We start from the raw sequence: 14,704 nt of genomic DNA on the forward strand, positions 1-14,704 counted from the left end.
AATTTATTTCCAGCTAGAAAAGATGTACAGGTATACAGACATCACTCCATCACAGAATGTCTGAGACGGGAAGGCACCTCTGGAAATTGAGATTATTTCTAACTCCCCTGCTCAAAGCAGGGTCAGCTGGAGGAGGTTGCCAAGGGCTGAGTCCAGTCAGGCTTTCAACACCTTTTCAACACCAAGAATGAAGCCTCACAGCCTCTCCGGGCAACCTTTTCCAGTGTTTGACCACCCTCAGAGTACACAAACAAGCAAGCAAACAAACCCAAACCAACCACCACCACCAAAAGCTTTTTCTTTTGCTTAAATACAATTTCCTTTATTTCAATTTGTGCCCATTACCTCTTATCAGTGGAAACCACTGAGAAGAGTCCGCTTCTGCCTTCTTTACTCCCTTCACCCATCACGTTTTTATAGACATTGATAAGATATCCCCTGAGCCTTCTTTTCTCCAGGTTAAAAAGCATCTCTCAGCATCTCCTCGTACAACACATGCTCCAGTCCCTTAACCATCTCAGTGGCCCTTCACTGAACTCATGCCAATACATCTGTCCACTTACAGTTTAGGCGATTTGTTATACTCCAAACTAACAGGACATCAGCTTGTATTCACAGTCACTCATTTCCTTTACCTTAATATCAGTTCGAAGTTTTTCATAGTTGATATCAATTGGATCTTTATCTCCATCTTCATTTCCACCTCTGAGAAGGCTGTAAGCAACCTCAATATCAAGCAAGTTGTCCAACATCTGCACTTTAGCCTGAAAAATTTGAAGATGTTATTTTACTTGTGGCTTTGATATGTTCAGAATAACTCTGGAATACCCCAAATCATAAAAGTATATGTGAATCACTGGCCACACACTGCCATCTAACAACACAACAACACTGTCTTTTTTAAAAGTATATATATATATATATAAATATATATATACTTAAATATAGTAAAAGATGTGCACACATGTATACATATATATAAATAGACCATAATACATAACATATATACCTTCTAATACCCTATATATATAATTATTTGTGTATGTATACACACATATATGCACATAAACAAACAAAAAGATATTCTGAAAAAAAACAAGCTTAACCTCATGAAAGCATGAGGTTAAAGTAAGTCTTAAAACAAATTCTCCATGTTAGATGTCTGATATCAGACCTGTTGCCTGCAAACAACATACTGTTTCCAGTCAATACCTGAATGTGTTCCAAGTTATTTAGGAGAGGTGGTTTCTTCATCCCAAAGTCATGAGGAATTAGAGTATAGAAGCGGTTGGAGAGGTCCAAGATCTGGGATTCTGAACCACTATCAGAAACTGCCTAGACAAGACAACAAGCACCAAAAAAAATTACTGAGTAAGATTAAGTCTCCATAGCAATAGACACACACAAGATACTTGAAGACTAATACACAGAAGCAGCAATACAAATAGTGTTAATGCTGAAACTCTCACAGGACTAAACCCAACAATTCTATTTAATTGTTTTGCATGTAGTAAGCCACAGTACTTGCACAGAAATACATAGAATTTCTGGTACGAGAAAAATCTAATGGGAATTATGTTTCTGGAAGACAAAATAAAGGCTTCTGGATATGGAAGGGGTGCATGTCCTTGGCAAGGTTCTGGTCTGCTCTAACAACTGAAGTAAAACTTCCTATATCTATGCTTTGCCAGGGAGCCCGTGACAAAAAATGGGGTATGGTGGTACACTTTTGCAAGCTGTTCAGGCAATACTATGTAGTGATTTTTGGAATGGTCCAGATCATGACGTGTAAACACAGTAATGTCATCAAGCTAGACCCTTTCCTGTGTCAACATAACCTTTATTCTCATCCTCAGACAGACTTCTGTGGGGTGGAAACAGCAGCTTGCTACTAGATCAAGACACCGGCTTCATTTGCTCAACTGCCATTTACGTCTGGCTCAGCTTGAAGTTTCTGCTACGAAGTGTGAAAGATACAAGTACTGCCCAAACTGGTACAACAGCGAAGACAACTAAGTAGTTACCAGTGGAAGGCACATCCTCTTCTCCAGTGAGAGAGAGCACAGATCTTTATACAGACAGCTCAGCATTCACCCCACTCCAAGCCCAGAACAAATTCTGAATTCCCCTCTTGCTCTAACATCTCTTTCATGCTCACCTGCTGAACCTCATTAAGGATGGAGTACGCACTCTGGATCTGTCGCTTGCTCAGTTTTCCCAATGGCATCTTCTGCAGGTCAATCTGATGAAGATTTAAATGATTAAAACAGGATTTCACTACATTGAAACCACTGCAGCACTCCCTCTCTAGTTTCTAGGGAACAAGTCTCTCCATCCTGCTAGGACTGACCACACGAAGAACGGAAACACCTCAGACTTGGTATTAATCTCTCTCTGTGGATTGAGGAACGATGCCAGAAAGACAGTGCACACTACTGAGAAGATGTCTTATAAACAAAAGAATGCTTTGTTTATAGGAAGCTAAGCATGCGTGCTAGGGCAACACAAAAATAGGGTACTAAGCGTCTGTCTAGAAGTTTAATATTAACCTGGTGTCAGACGCATTCCTCAATCACTTCAGTAACCACACATTTCAGGCTGGCAAAGAAGCAAACTGAATGAAATAATTCTTGTTCATAAGATCATCTGTGTCTCTAGGCACAACCTAGACACCCTCTTCCAACTCTACCCTACAATTATCAAGGGTCAAACGCAAAGAGGTTATAAGATGCTTCGTATTCATTAATGAAAAACGAACCAAAAAAAAAGGCAACTAAGTTAGTCTTGGTTGCCTGCATTTATCCACGGATTTAATTTATATGTTGCTTTTGTTTGTGTATTGATGGATCTTGGGAGAGTTTCGGATTCTCATTAAATCCTTGCATAGTTCTGAACCTGAATGCAAAAATGTTTGACAAAAGTCAAGTCCAATGGAGTCTTTTACAAAGATCACACATACACTCTCTGGACTCTTGACAGTACTCACTGTACACCCCGCAGGTCAAACTAGCTTTTACTCATGGGTTTAAGATTCATCTCAAGGACAGAAGACCCTATGAAACTATGAATACCATGTACCATCTGGATAAGTTCCACATTATTTACTCATTATGGAGCTAAGAAACCCAACTTTATGCAAATCTTCTCTGCAAGCTGAACGCAGAAGGCTCTTCCAAGCTACAGACTGGTGTGAAAGTCCTAGAGTGATTTTGTATAGAGATTTCTACCCCGTACTGGGCTTAGGAGAACTTTCACCTTTAGCTGCAGCTAAGTGTACATAAAGCCAGATACTAAGAAAAGCCAAGATGGACTGCAAGAGAGAAGACAGGCTTCAAAACTGATCATGTCCTGGGGTCACGAGAGTCGTAAAGCCAAGATTAATAACCTAATGAAAACCAACTTGCAATAGATTTGAAGGTCCCAAACTTTTGGGGCCAATACTTTCTTGTTGAGTACCATCCATCCGTATTATCTAATTATTAGCTGAAAAAATCATGAAGGCCATGTAAAAGTAAAATGGGCCATTTAACTTGGATGTGCAGAATAGCTGCAGACACCTATACTAACCGTATGTTACATAAACCTATAAACTAACACATATAAGCACTAACACATAAACATTAACACCTATAAACTAACACATCCCCCAACAATGTGATTGAGTAATATCTCTCTTACAGAGCCCACATACAGCCAAAGGCCTGGAGTTTGTGTCTCCTATGAGTCACGGGAGGTGAACAGAGCCCTGCAGAGCTAATATAAAGCTAAACTGCATCCAAAGCTGTATCATTAGATGCATCAAAAGAGCACAGCAGCCACGGAGCTGGGTCTAAAACGACAGCACTGCAATTTCTGCCAGATGCACTGAGGGTAACGAAGAATTAGCTCCACATCACAGATGTGTGCACCAAGATTGTCATGAGAGGCAAGGGAGATGTTTGCCTACCACCCAGGCAAGAGAGGACATAGCACTAAAGCAGACTCAGCCCTCTACCTAGCCTTTTCACGTAAGGCAATGACACAGATAATTGTAATAAACCCCTCTATGCTTGGTGAGGTAACACTCTTGAAAGCTAAATTAGAAGCAGGAAGAGAAATACATCAGATAAATCTATTGTCGTGTAATGGAAAGACTAAGAATTTGCTACAGTTTTGGCAGAATGAGATGCAATGAAATACTTGAGGTCAGGCTGATTAAAGAACCAAGCAGCCATTTTCAGAGGATGCCCAGAAACCTCTAACTAGGAAAAACATTATTTCCTCTAACGGAAAACAGCTGTTCGGCAGCAACAGTACAGGAAGATAGATCTAACAGTAAGACAGGCCCATATGGACTCCCAGGTCTCCTACAGATCTGCAGCTGGTGTGAATTAACATAGTTTCAAGAGTTCTACAAAACCAGAAGACAGCAGATGATGATCAGTTCAGAGCCTTTAGCCAGTTCCAGTTCCAAAGAATTATTAATATTTTAGAAGACTTTGATGTAAAGAACCACTGAAGATACAGGAGAACACACTTAACCCAAGGTACTACAAAATGTTCGGCAATCCATTTGAAAGCTTTCAGATAAGCTGTACAGAATGGTGCAAAGCCTGTTCTGAAAAGTAGATACATGAAATACTGATACAGAGAGCGAACAACAGCTGCTTAAATATGAAGTCTTAGAGCAGGATAACTAAGCTGGTTGAAGAAAACTGAAATTTGTTATTTAGAATTAACCCAGCTCAAATGGCTGCATTAAAACAAACTGCAGGATCTCTGAATACCAGTAAAACTGTTTCTATGCAAGGAGAGAAAGATGATACTACCAGACCACTCTCTGAAAACTTGTTAGAAGCATTAATCGAGAAGTATGGAGGAAAGAAGAACGGATGAAAATAGGGTATCATTAGAACAAATGAGAAATACAACAAAAAAAATCTTGAGTTTGGCCCTGTTCAGAAGAGGATCTGGACCCTGTCAAGGCACTTAATTAGTGCATGTATCAACTGGCAGCACTTCAAGTCTGAGCTGCATGCTCATTTGCTACCTAAATTAGTGGTAGTGCTATCCGCCCCCCCCCCCCCCCAATGTGGTTCACCACTCACAAAAAAGAAGTGCCTCCTGCCTCACATCACCAGCAAATTGGCTATTTGTGTTAATATTTTAGGAGCATTCAAACAGTGGTCATGATGCACATGTCACTGGAAAAAACAGAGAATGATTACTGATCCCATGACCCGTGGATGAGTTTCTCACAGGCTTGTTAAGTTGAAGACGCTGATGCAGACATTCCCCACTGAAGAACAAAGAATGCACCCATGTTTTGAAAACTGCACACATCATAACTAAGTTACTACTTCCAGTGCTTGGCAAATTCTGGTCAGATTCTTGCCCTTATTTTCAGGCTGATCTAAAACTCACGTTGACTTCTGGGAAGTATGATGCACCCTGGATTGCAAAGAGCTTGCTTCTGGCTGTGTAAGTATGATGTAAAGAGAGAAAGGAGGGTTAGAAGCGAGAAACATGAACATGTGTGGTCACCTCAAATTCCACCATCGCTTTCTTCATGCTCTCTACATCAAAGATCATCTTAATAAGGTCTTGGATTGGTTTAGCAAGTTTCGACTTAGTCCCGGCACCCACTGTCAGTTTCCTGACAGCTTCTTCATCCTGGGAGGTAAAAATAGTATCAGAATTAGCAAAATCACAAAGGATAAAAGTAACAGGCTGGCTGCCATGGTAACAACTCAAAGCCAATTTAGTGTATGCATACTATGACTAGCCTGAAGTTCATGGGGAGCGTGGGACATTGCTCTGACATTTTGGAACAAAGAGGGTTTAAAAATCCACCTATTCAGTAATTTGGCAGACATTATTTTAAGAGGTGGCACTGTAAAATCTAAGTAGAATTAAGGGAACATGAACTCTGTGTGCATCTCTGCTTCACCTCAAGCAACAGTATTAATTACTTTTCCCGTAAGATTTCTGCTGCATAGAGACCCTGATATGAAAAAAATGACTGTTTACTTTGTTGTTTTTATGACAAAATAGAGATGCAATAACTAGTTTCACTAAGTTTTTGTAATGAAAACTGTCATAGATGAGTACAGGAATCATCCATTAGCCATAATACTACCTAGATGCTTTCATGGAGAGCATTGCACCAATAAAGCATCTGCCAGATGCTTCAGAATATCACTGTACATTGCAGTGTAACAGACACTTTGCCACTGCAATATTCAAATTTCCAGAAGTAAAGCTAAGCATTGAGTACTTTGCACTGAAAGATGACATCTGGTAATCTGGCCACAGAAAAATGCAATGGCTTGAAAATACATTCTCCAGTATCTTTATTGCTATTAACAGCATTCAACTATTTAATCTGACAATAGTTTAAGTTATAGGTATGCCTTTAAACAAACACACAAACCCCCACCGGGCAGAAGGAAGAGAATCCTTCTTTAGCATAGCTATCTAAATAGCCAAATCGTACTCGCAATTAATAATTTCTCTTTCTCAGCCTGCTCAATATGTGCACTAAGCAGAATACTGCATAGGAGTTGCTTCACCGTTTGGGAGGATTTTGGATGCGGAAGACAGATGAGAAGTATCTATTTTAAATAAAAGAAAATGGTGTTTTCAGACAGGAAGTATGTGAAATGACTGCTGAATTAAGTTCAAATTAACATCCTTAGAATTACAGAGTAGACAGGAATGAGCACTAACGGGACTTCAGACTTGACAATGGAAAACTACTTAGTTTTCCAACACATCTATTTTAATGCGTGACACTCATTGATCTACAGCTCTCTTTCTGTAGCACAGAGCAGATGCAACAGTTGCACCTGCACTTCACTCCTCAGGCTTGTTAAGTGTAAGTGATCCCACAGTGAGCACAGAACAGAACAGCTAGAGGAAAGCAGCTGAGCAACACTCCACCTGGTACAGGGACATTTCAGACTTACCTGCCCATAATCTATTTCCAGTGGGTAGAATTTTTTTGGATATTTAGTGAAGTTCTTTGAATGCCAAGAATTGCCAGTTTTCTCTTCATACAAATTCAGGAAGTGTTCAACGGCATCTTCTTTTGAGGGCATCTGCTCCAGCTTGTTACTCCCGATTGCAGTGCCCACGCGACCCCAGGATCTGAACACCCAGTATCTAGAGAAGTAAAACATGAGAAAAGAACAGACATAAGATACTCTGGCTCTAGATCTCAGTCCAAATGAAACTGATCCTGCAACAACCATGCAACTGCATGCAAATCATCCATCTGCATACCATTAATTTTATGGAAGACATTCTCTGTCAGCGACTGCAGGACAGCAACAGAAAAGCCACCAAGAAGTGGTGTAAAAAATTGCCCAGTGTTAACACACCAGACCTACAGCCCTGAGGATAAATGTGTGCACAGCAGGAATAGAGAGGCTAGTATCTCTTCAGTGTTAATGTTTCGCAAATACAAATCTTCAGGCTACTGGGATCATATATTTGAAAAACAAACACCATGCATCTTTAAGCCTCAAGTCTTAGAGCTCAGATTTTTAGAGAAGCCAAAAGTAACTCAAGTATTTGTTTTTATTACTGACACCACCTTGGGTGAGCTTCCTTATTATTTATAGGGATACAATCAATCAACCTTTCCAATTTGTCAGGCATGAAACGCAGGCACGGAGATTCCTCCATGTACCGAACCGCAGATCGAGATACAAACCCCACATACAAAAGCCAGCAACAAAAGCTTATTATGAACATGGTAAAGTGCAATAAATCCAGAGCCGAACCAGGGTTGCTGCTGACAGCCATTAGCTCCCCTAGATTTCTGTGCATCCCTTACACGCTTGGGGGAGCGGTTTCATTTTAAAGGACCCTCTCCATTTCTTTATCTGTGTTCAGTAACGCAACCACTGGACAGCTCTGCCATGCGTCTGATGAGACTGGAAAGCTAAAACACACATGATCATCCCTTGACCATTTCAGTGCATTTTGTTAAGCCTCAAGGCACCCAATTCAGGACTACATTGTGGTAGAATAGCCAGAATCTGGTTTTGTTTCCCAAGGTTGCAGCTCTGCAATTAGAAGACAAGAGTAAGTTGGAAAATATGGGAAAGATTCCCAACATAGCTGACTTTACGTGTGGGGTCTTGATGTTAGAACAGAGGAACCTCCACCAAATTCTGCTTCTGTACTTTCAAGGGCAGCCATCAGTCACAGAGCACTGTGCCCCTCCTGTTAGCCAATTAACCCAGTCCTGAAGACACCAATTGTACGTGCCTCGCTCATCCTAGGATGCGGGAATGAACACTACCAGATGCAATTCTGCAAAATTACTCACCTCCCAACCGCAACACCACAAAGAAACGTCCCCACGCCAAGCACAGATCTCTCCAGGGGTGGTTTGTTGTTTGGTTGTTTTGTAGTTTTTGGGTTGGGGGGCGGTGGTGGTGGTGGTGGTGGTAAGATTGTTGTTTGGTTTTGGTTTTTAAATAAATATGCCTATCCACATCTCCTCACAAAGACATTTTACACATAGTTTTCTTTTGTAGATGCCAAAAATCCAATATTTATTGGGAAAAAATGAACAAAAGTATTTCTAGGGAAAACTAAACTCACCTGTTCTCTCTGTCATCCTCCAGTAGCTGCAGTTTATAATAGGAATTTGTTCCTTTCACAATATCTACTAGGCCCAGGGTTGCACTGAAAATCTTTCCACCTTTTTCAAAGACATGAGCAGAATCCTCCAAACCTACAGAGAAGAAACAAATTAGAACACAAAGGAGGTTACCATTTTAGGTCTCCTTCCTACATTTGCACTCATCCAAATGTTTCATGAAGTAGTGTGAATCTTAACAAAAATACCACAAAAACAGTGACCACGCGCTCATTCAAAACTACTTGAAGCATGTTTTCTTTTTAATAAACTGTGAGCACGCACCTTTAGATACACTGGAATGAACCTCAATCCTAACCAGAGAAAAAAAAAATTGTAACTTTTGAAAAAGGACCATCTAAAATCTAGTATTTAACACTGCATGATCAGCTGGAGGAATTCTCAAAAGAGATACAGCTCTGCAGGTGTCTTGTTAGCAAAGAGACTGAAAAACCAAAGGCTGGCCTTGGATGCAGTATAATTCTCAGAAGAATGTCTGCGTCCCATAGGTTTGGAGAGTAGCATCAGCTACCCCCTCAAGAGCCTGGGGGCAGATGCTCATGCCAGACCTGTGGATTCTGCTGGCTGGGCCTTTATTCACCCCACTGACAGATGCTCCTGAAGCTGAACAAGGTGCATTCCTTAGTTGAAGAGGTCCTTCTGAAAGTTACACTAGAAAATCCCAGAATATCCAGCTTTGGATGTCAATCAATGTCCTTCCTTTGATAGCAAGAAAAAAGTGGTTTAAAAATTCACATTCCTTTTATGGAACCCTTACCCTTTCACAGAAAAACATTTTGCAAACAATCATGCATCCTGAAGACTGTGTGTGGTGCAGGCGCTGCCATTGTTATCACTCACCAGAATCAGGATCTACTGCTGCTCCACCTTTAACCGTTAGCTTCATTTTCTTTTCGGACTTGCTAGGTCCTGCAAGAGAGTTAATTTTTTTTCCTAGGCAGGCAACACACTCTGACTTGAACCAACATTTAAATTCTCAATTTGCGTAATTACCACCCTAAGGAGACTTCAAATCAGATTCCCAGTATATGAACACAGTAACTTCAATGGCTTTTTTCACCTGGCTTTAAGAGCCAATTCACAGTCCCCACTCCCCCAATTAAATGAAAAATAAGATCTCCTCAGATTCTATCTCCTTCCTTCCGGCCCCAAGGGGTAGGCCATATCATTTTTTCACCTGCACAGCAGATGAAAGTCACATTTGTCGTTGCGTGTAAGTGGGATTTAAAAACCTCACAGGGCATGAGGGGTGTTTAAGTCCCCTGGAGATCCTGATGCTGTGAGATAGTCTGGCAATAACATACCCGATTGTATGACAGAAACCTACGCTCGGAGGACATGGAGAAGAACAGGTTCTGAAGATAGGCAAGCAGATGTGACGGTTTTGTTCACTGTCCAGCATTAATAATGCAAGCTCTCTATGGCATTGGTGGGGAATGCCACTGGTATTGGATATTTTTCCTCCTCCATTAAAAAAAATGTTATGTTCTAAACCAATTAGAACAAAGACCCATTGCTCTGGACCCCAGTATTTTCTCACTTGCTAACAGCTCTTGGAGGTCACAGTAGTGTCTGTCACATCTTGGTGCCACAGCACCTCCTTGGAGCTGCAACACTGACGCAAACTGGGAGAGAAGCTGAGGTGTTAGGAAGAAGAGTCTGGACTGACATCAGGGAGCCTGGGCACGTACAGCACAGATCCCTGAAGTTCAGTGTTGCTGAACTAGGGGAAACAAACCAGCTCAGGAGACAGCTTCATGTTTACTTAAAGCTAGTCTTGCCCTGAGGTCTCATTGTTTAACTCAAGGAAAGGGCAAGGACAGATTATACCCAGGTTTGCTTTGTGCATGCACAGCATTGAACAGGCCTGCAGAGAAACCACCACTTTATTCTTCACCTTGTTCTTCTTTGACCTTCCCAGCACTCTTTGTACTTGGGGGCTTGCTGCACTTCCCATCCACGGCCATTTCCTCGTGCTCCATTTTCACCTCTGCACCCCAAGGCGAAAGCGCATGGAGAGACACAAGCTCCTGAAAGTCCTTGCTGGAGGATTTCACATCCTGAAGAAACTCCTCTGAGACCACACGGACTTTGGCCTCCTTCACTTCTTCCATCTTCTTGCTCATTTTCTCCACATCCTCTGTAGAGGCAGGGTGGGAAACGGAGAGAAAAAGCATCAGTGAGGTTGCAGACCTTAGCCCCTCCCTCTGGCCATGATTCAGGGCTCTGTAACACTTTGTGGAAACACAATTCCACCACATTTTGGATTCACCATGTTCTTTGGAGAGCAAAATCCCCATTGGCTCAAAGCTGCAGCTTGGGCTAGAGCAGGAACACTCATGTTTTATCTAGCTGGTCCAGCTATCCCGTTCCCAGAGCTGGGCTGGGGCTGTACAGTCCCTCTTGGACCTCCTGGCAGGTGGGAGCAGTTCTCCTATCTCAGCAGCCAGTTTGCACCTTGATTCCAACAGGGAGTGAGAGCAGACCCTAAGCTGCCAGCAGAGAAAACAAGTGCCCTCAGGCACCCAGAGTCAGCTCTGCAGCTTCTCCAAGGCAAGCATGGACACAGCCCCCAGCACCTTTCATCCCAACAAGGGTGGCTTGCACACCACCACGGTCTGCATAGAGACCCGAGCTCCAGCTGCTGCAGACCCAACAGAGCCTTACAGCACAACCCGCAGGATTAACGTGCTAGGTAAGTAAAACTCAAACAGCACGCATCTGTCTTTACTTCCCCAAGCACACTAAGGCCACGTGCACACACAAAACGCTCCCCCTAATCCAAACACTGATCCCCAGAGAGCTCCAAGGATGCGTGCCCTCTGTAATCCGCTCAGCTGTTACCAGTGCTACCAGAAACCAAGGCACGGCTGCTCACTCTGTGTGCTGATGCACAGGGTGGCCTTATTAGCTGTTGTCGTCATCTTTCCTCCCAGCTCCTCCACAATGCTCTTCACCTCCTCCTTGTTCTTTGACAGCTTTCCAAGAACCAGGATCTTCATGTTGGTGAGGGGTTTGTCTAGGGGTTTGGATATAACACAGCATGTTAGAAACAGGCACAGAGACCCCCCCCAGCAAATAACAAGCACAGAGGAACAACATCCCCCACACTCAGGACAGTCAGCCCAGCTGGCAGGGAGACAAGGGTCCAAAAGCAGGTCTGACCTGCGCTAAGCAAGTGGGAGGAAGCTCCCGTTCACCTAGGAAAGGCAACAAAGCTCAGCACCTGCCAACAAACAGAAGCGATGGAAGATGGGGAAGATGGATATGTAGTACATTATTTGCCTGCCTTTTTTTTAATTTAAAAAAAAAAAAAAATATCAGTCCGTGTCAGCACTGTGCTACTAGAGACTCTGCTCTGCTTCCCTCTTCCTTTGATGCCTGGAAAGCAAAGAAGAAATTCACTATAACATGAAAGCTCCTGCCTCTTTGGAAGGAAATCTGTTTTGGAGGGGCTGGAGAAAGAGGATTGTCTCTCAAGCAACAGCGTTCCCACATGTTACAGTACATCTGGGTCTTGATCTTCTAGACAGTACAAGGTTGTATGATGCAAACCCTGTAACAAGTCAGGAGCAAACTGGTAACCATCTGAGGCTCCATCACGTCATCACGCTAACACCTTGCAATGCAGGTGGGTCCAGGACGTGGCAAGTGTCTAAGAGCACATCTGCACTGCTAAAGATAAATGCTATTAACTCTGTTTGACCAACTGAGGGGTTTGTTTCCTTTCCCCCTATTCAGATTAGTTCTGTTGCTAGCAAACAAAGTAACCTGGCTTTAATTCTGATCAAAACTTTGAGTTTACTTTCAAGGCACACTGGGGCTGGAATCAGCTTGCCAATCAGAACCAGGACCTGGGTTACTTTGTCTTCATTGCTAAAATAACATGATCTGGCTAAAATTAGCTGTGCAGAATTACTCCCCCTTTTCACCAAGTAACAATAATCCCCTGCTCCCAAAACTATGCCAGGGCTAAAAAGGCTGCATAAGAAAGAAGTTGGCATAGTTCTTGGTGGACAGGCTATATCATCAAAGCATGCAACTCATTCCAACAGCCTATGGGAAATTTCTGGAGTCCAACCTTTTCCCAATTTGTGGGCTGGAGACAGCATATCTACTTTGCATAAGGGGAGTCAGTGATTGGTAAAGTCAAATCTCAATGGAGGATTAAAAAAAAAAAAAAACCCACCCAACCAACCAACCAAACACCAAAAAACCCCCGAACAAACAAACAACTCTTGCCCTTAAAACCTAACGCTGGATGTGGGGAATACCTGGCATTATGGAGGTCCCTGGATGTTCCCCAAGAAACCAAGCAAGAAAGCATTTCATAGCAGGTCTCCCTTGGAACACATTTTGCAACATCAGCCTTTAAGTCTCTGATTCATTGCAAACACATAATTTCCTCACCATCAACAAATACCCAAAACAATTTGTTAGCAAACAAACAGGATCTCGAGCCCAGGTCCCCAGGCAACCCATCACATCAGGGTCGACCTGGGCTAGGAAGATGAAGCACATGAGACTCTGCTATGCTGTTTTTTTACCAGGAGAGCTCTGCCTGCTTGGGGGCAGGAGAACAGCATGCCTGTTTAGGGTGGCATGTTTGTCTGGCTGGGAATGGCATTACACACCATCCTGAACTCCACTGACCCATGCCCAGCCAGCCGCTTACCTCTGGGCGCGGACACAGTCTCTGTCAAAGGAGCAGATGCAGAGGGAGGAGGTACAGAGTTCACCGTCGCAGCATCTGGAGGGAATACCCTGTCTTGCTTCTTACACTTAAATTTCTTCAGGTAAGGAATTTCCCGAAACTCCTGTGGGATGGAAGCACAAGTAGAGTTTAAAAACAACAAATACTATTATAAGATTTAAAGGCTAAATTGAGCACCGGCCAGATGTTGGCATTTACAGCAGGTCTTGGAAAGGATTTCCAAGACATTCATACTAAGGTAGGCAAATACCCACTTTACTGACTGGGAAAACAAAAGCTAGAAGAGGGTAAATGATGGGTTTGAAATCAAATCAGCAACACCTCTTTCAATTTAGTGTTACTGGAAAAATTCCAGTTACTGGATTTAGGTATGCATGGAGGGATGTAGCTGTGACAGGACTTTCCCAGTGTCACAGCTGCTCAGCACCACAGCACACTCTGCTCTCTGGCATCCAACACCGACTGCTGCTTATTCAATCTCCTTACAAGAGGTAACATCAGTTAAGAAACGTGCTTCAGATCACCAAATTTGCACTGAACACCCACCTTTGGGATTACCCAGTCTTTCCTGTTGGGAGTCTGCGTTTTAGCAACACACTTAGTCCAGGCAGTAATATCCCCTGAACAGTAATATGCGTCACTCTTGAACACAAACTGCCCCTTACACTCCTCACAGGGAAGCAGAGCTCCAAATGCCATCCCATCTGCTACTCGGTCCAAAATCTAAAGCAACAAAGAATACAAAACAGGTCATGGCAGAAGGAGGCTGGAAGCCCATGCACTACATACACTGGGCTGCACAAGAAAATAAGCGTCAGGCTGCTGGCAAACAAACGTAGATGTTTCCAGCGCTTGTCATGCATACGCTGCACATAAACCAAGACTCTTACCAGCATTGATTGATTTACGACGCCTTAAAGACATGACACGAAGTTTCCCTGGTCACACGATACCTGCTCACACCCATGGCTCGCAGTCTCTCCTATTCGGATTCGGCATTCAGGAGAGCATACCTACCACTCAGCACCTGACCAGGCAGCCGTGCCAAACAGCCAAGGAGGAGACGAGCTACTGCATCTGAGCGCATGAGTAGGTAGGTGGGAATGTAGGCTCAGACAAGTCCCGGCTTTCCTGCCTAGAGAGTATTTCTTGACCATTTTGAGTCTAGACACTTCCCACATCCCTGCCCACACTCCCTACAAAGAGTCTTAATAAATACAAATACTTAGTGATGTGTGGCTCCGAAAGAGAGAGAACTTTCGCAAGTTACACAGACTGAAAAGTGACTGTTCTTAGAAAAGATACCAGGAAAGAATTTGTGCCGTTTTTGCTCCTTT

The 14,704-nt window shown here is 42.9% G+C and overlaps 1 protein-coding gene across 2 annotated transcripts in view; it reads right to left on the reverse strand.

Moving 5' to 3' along the window:
• PARP1 (poly(ADP-ribose) polymerase 1) overlaps positions 1 to 14,704 on the reverse strand; it is a 34,855-nt gene that overhangs the window by 5,378 nt on the left and 14,773 nt on the right. For both annotated transcript variants that reach the window (XM_075496528.1, XM_075496527.1), the window contains exons 7-17: positions 13,914 to 14,090; positions 13,329 to 13,470; positions 11,532 to 11,672; positions 10,551 to 10,793; positions 9,494 to 9,562; positions 8,596 to 8,728; positions 6,948 to 7,143; positions 5,524 to 5,652; positions 2,159 to 2,242; positions 1,213 to 1,335; positions 636 to 764 (exon numbers count right to left, since the gene is read on the reverse strand). In XM_075496528.1, the coding sequence (XP_075352643.1) occupies positions 636 to 764; positions 1,213 to 1,335; positions 2,159 to 2,242; positions 5,524 to 5,652; positions 6,948 to 7,143; positions 8,596 to 8,728; positions 9,494 to 9,562; positions 10,551 to 10,793; positions 11,532 to 11,672; positions 13,329 to 13,470; positions 13,914 to 14,090 (1,566 nt within the window). The remainder of the gene's footprint in view (positions 1 to 635; positions 765 to 1,212; positions 1,336 to 2,158; positions 2,243 to 5,523; positions 5,653 to 6,947; positions 7,144 to 8,595; positions 8,729 to 9,493; positions 9,563 to 10,550; positions 10,794 to 11,531; positions 11,673 to 13,328; positions 13,471 to 13,913; positions 14,091 to 14,704) is intronic.

This window comes from Mycteria americana, chromosome 3 (assembly GCF_035582795.1).
Source record: "Mycteria americana isolate JAX WOST 10 ecotype Jacksonville Zoo and Gardens chromosome 3, USCA_MyAme_1.0, whole genome shotgun sequence".
NCBI classification, from domain to species: domain Eukaryota; kingdom Metazoa; phylum Chordata; class Aves; order Ciconiiformes; family Ciconiidae; genus Mycteria; species Mycteria americana.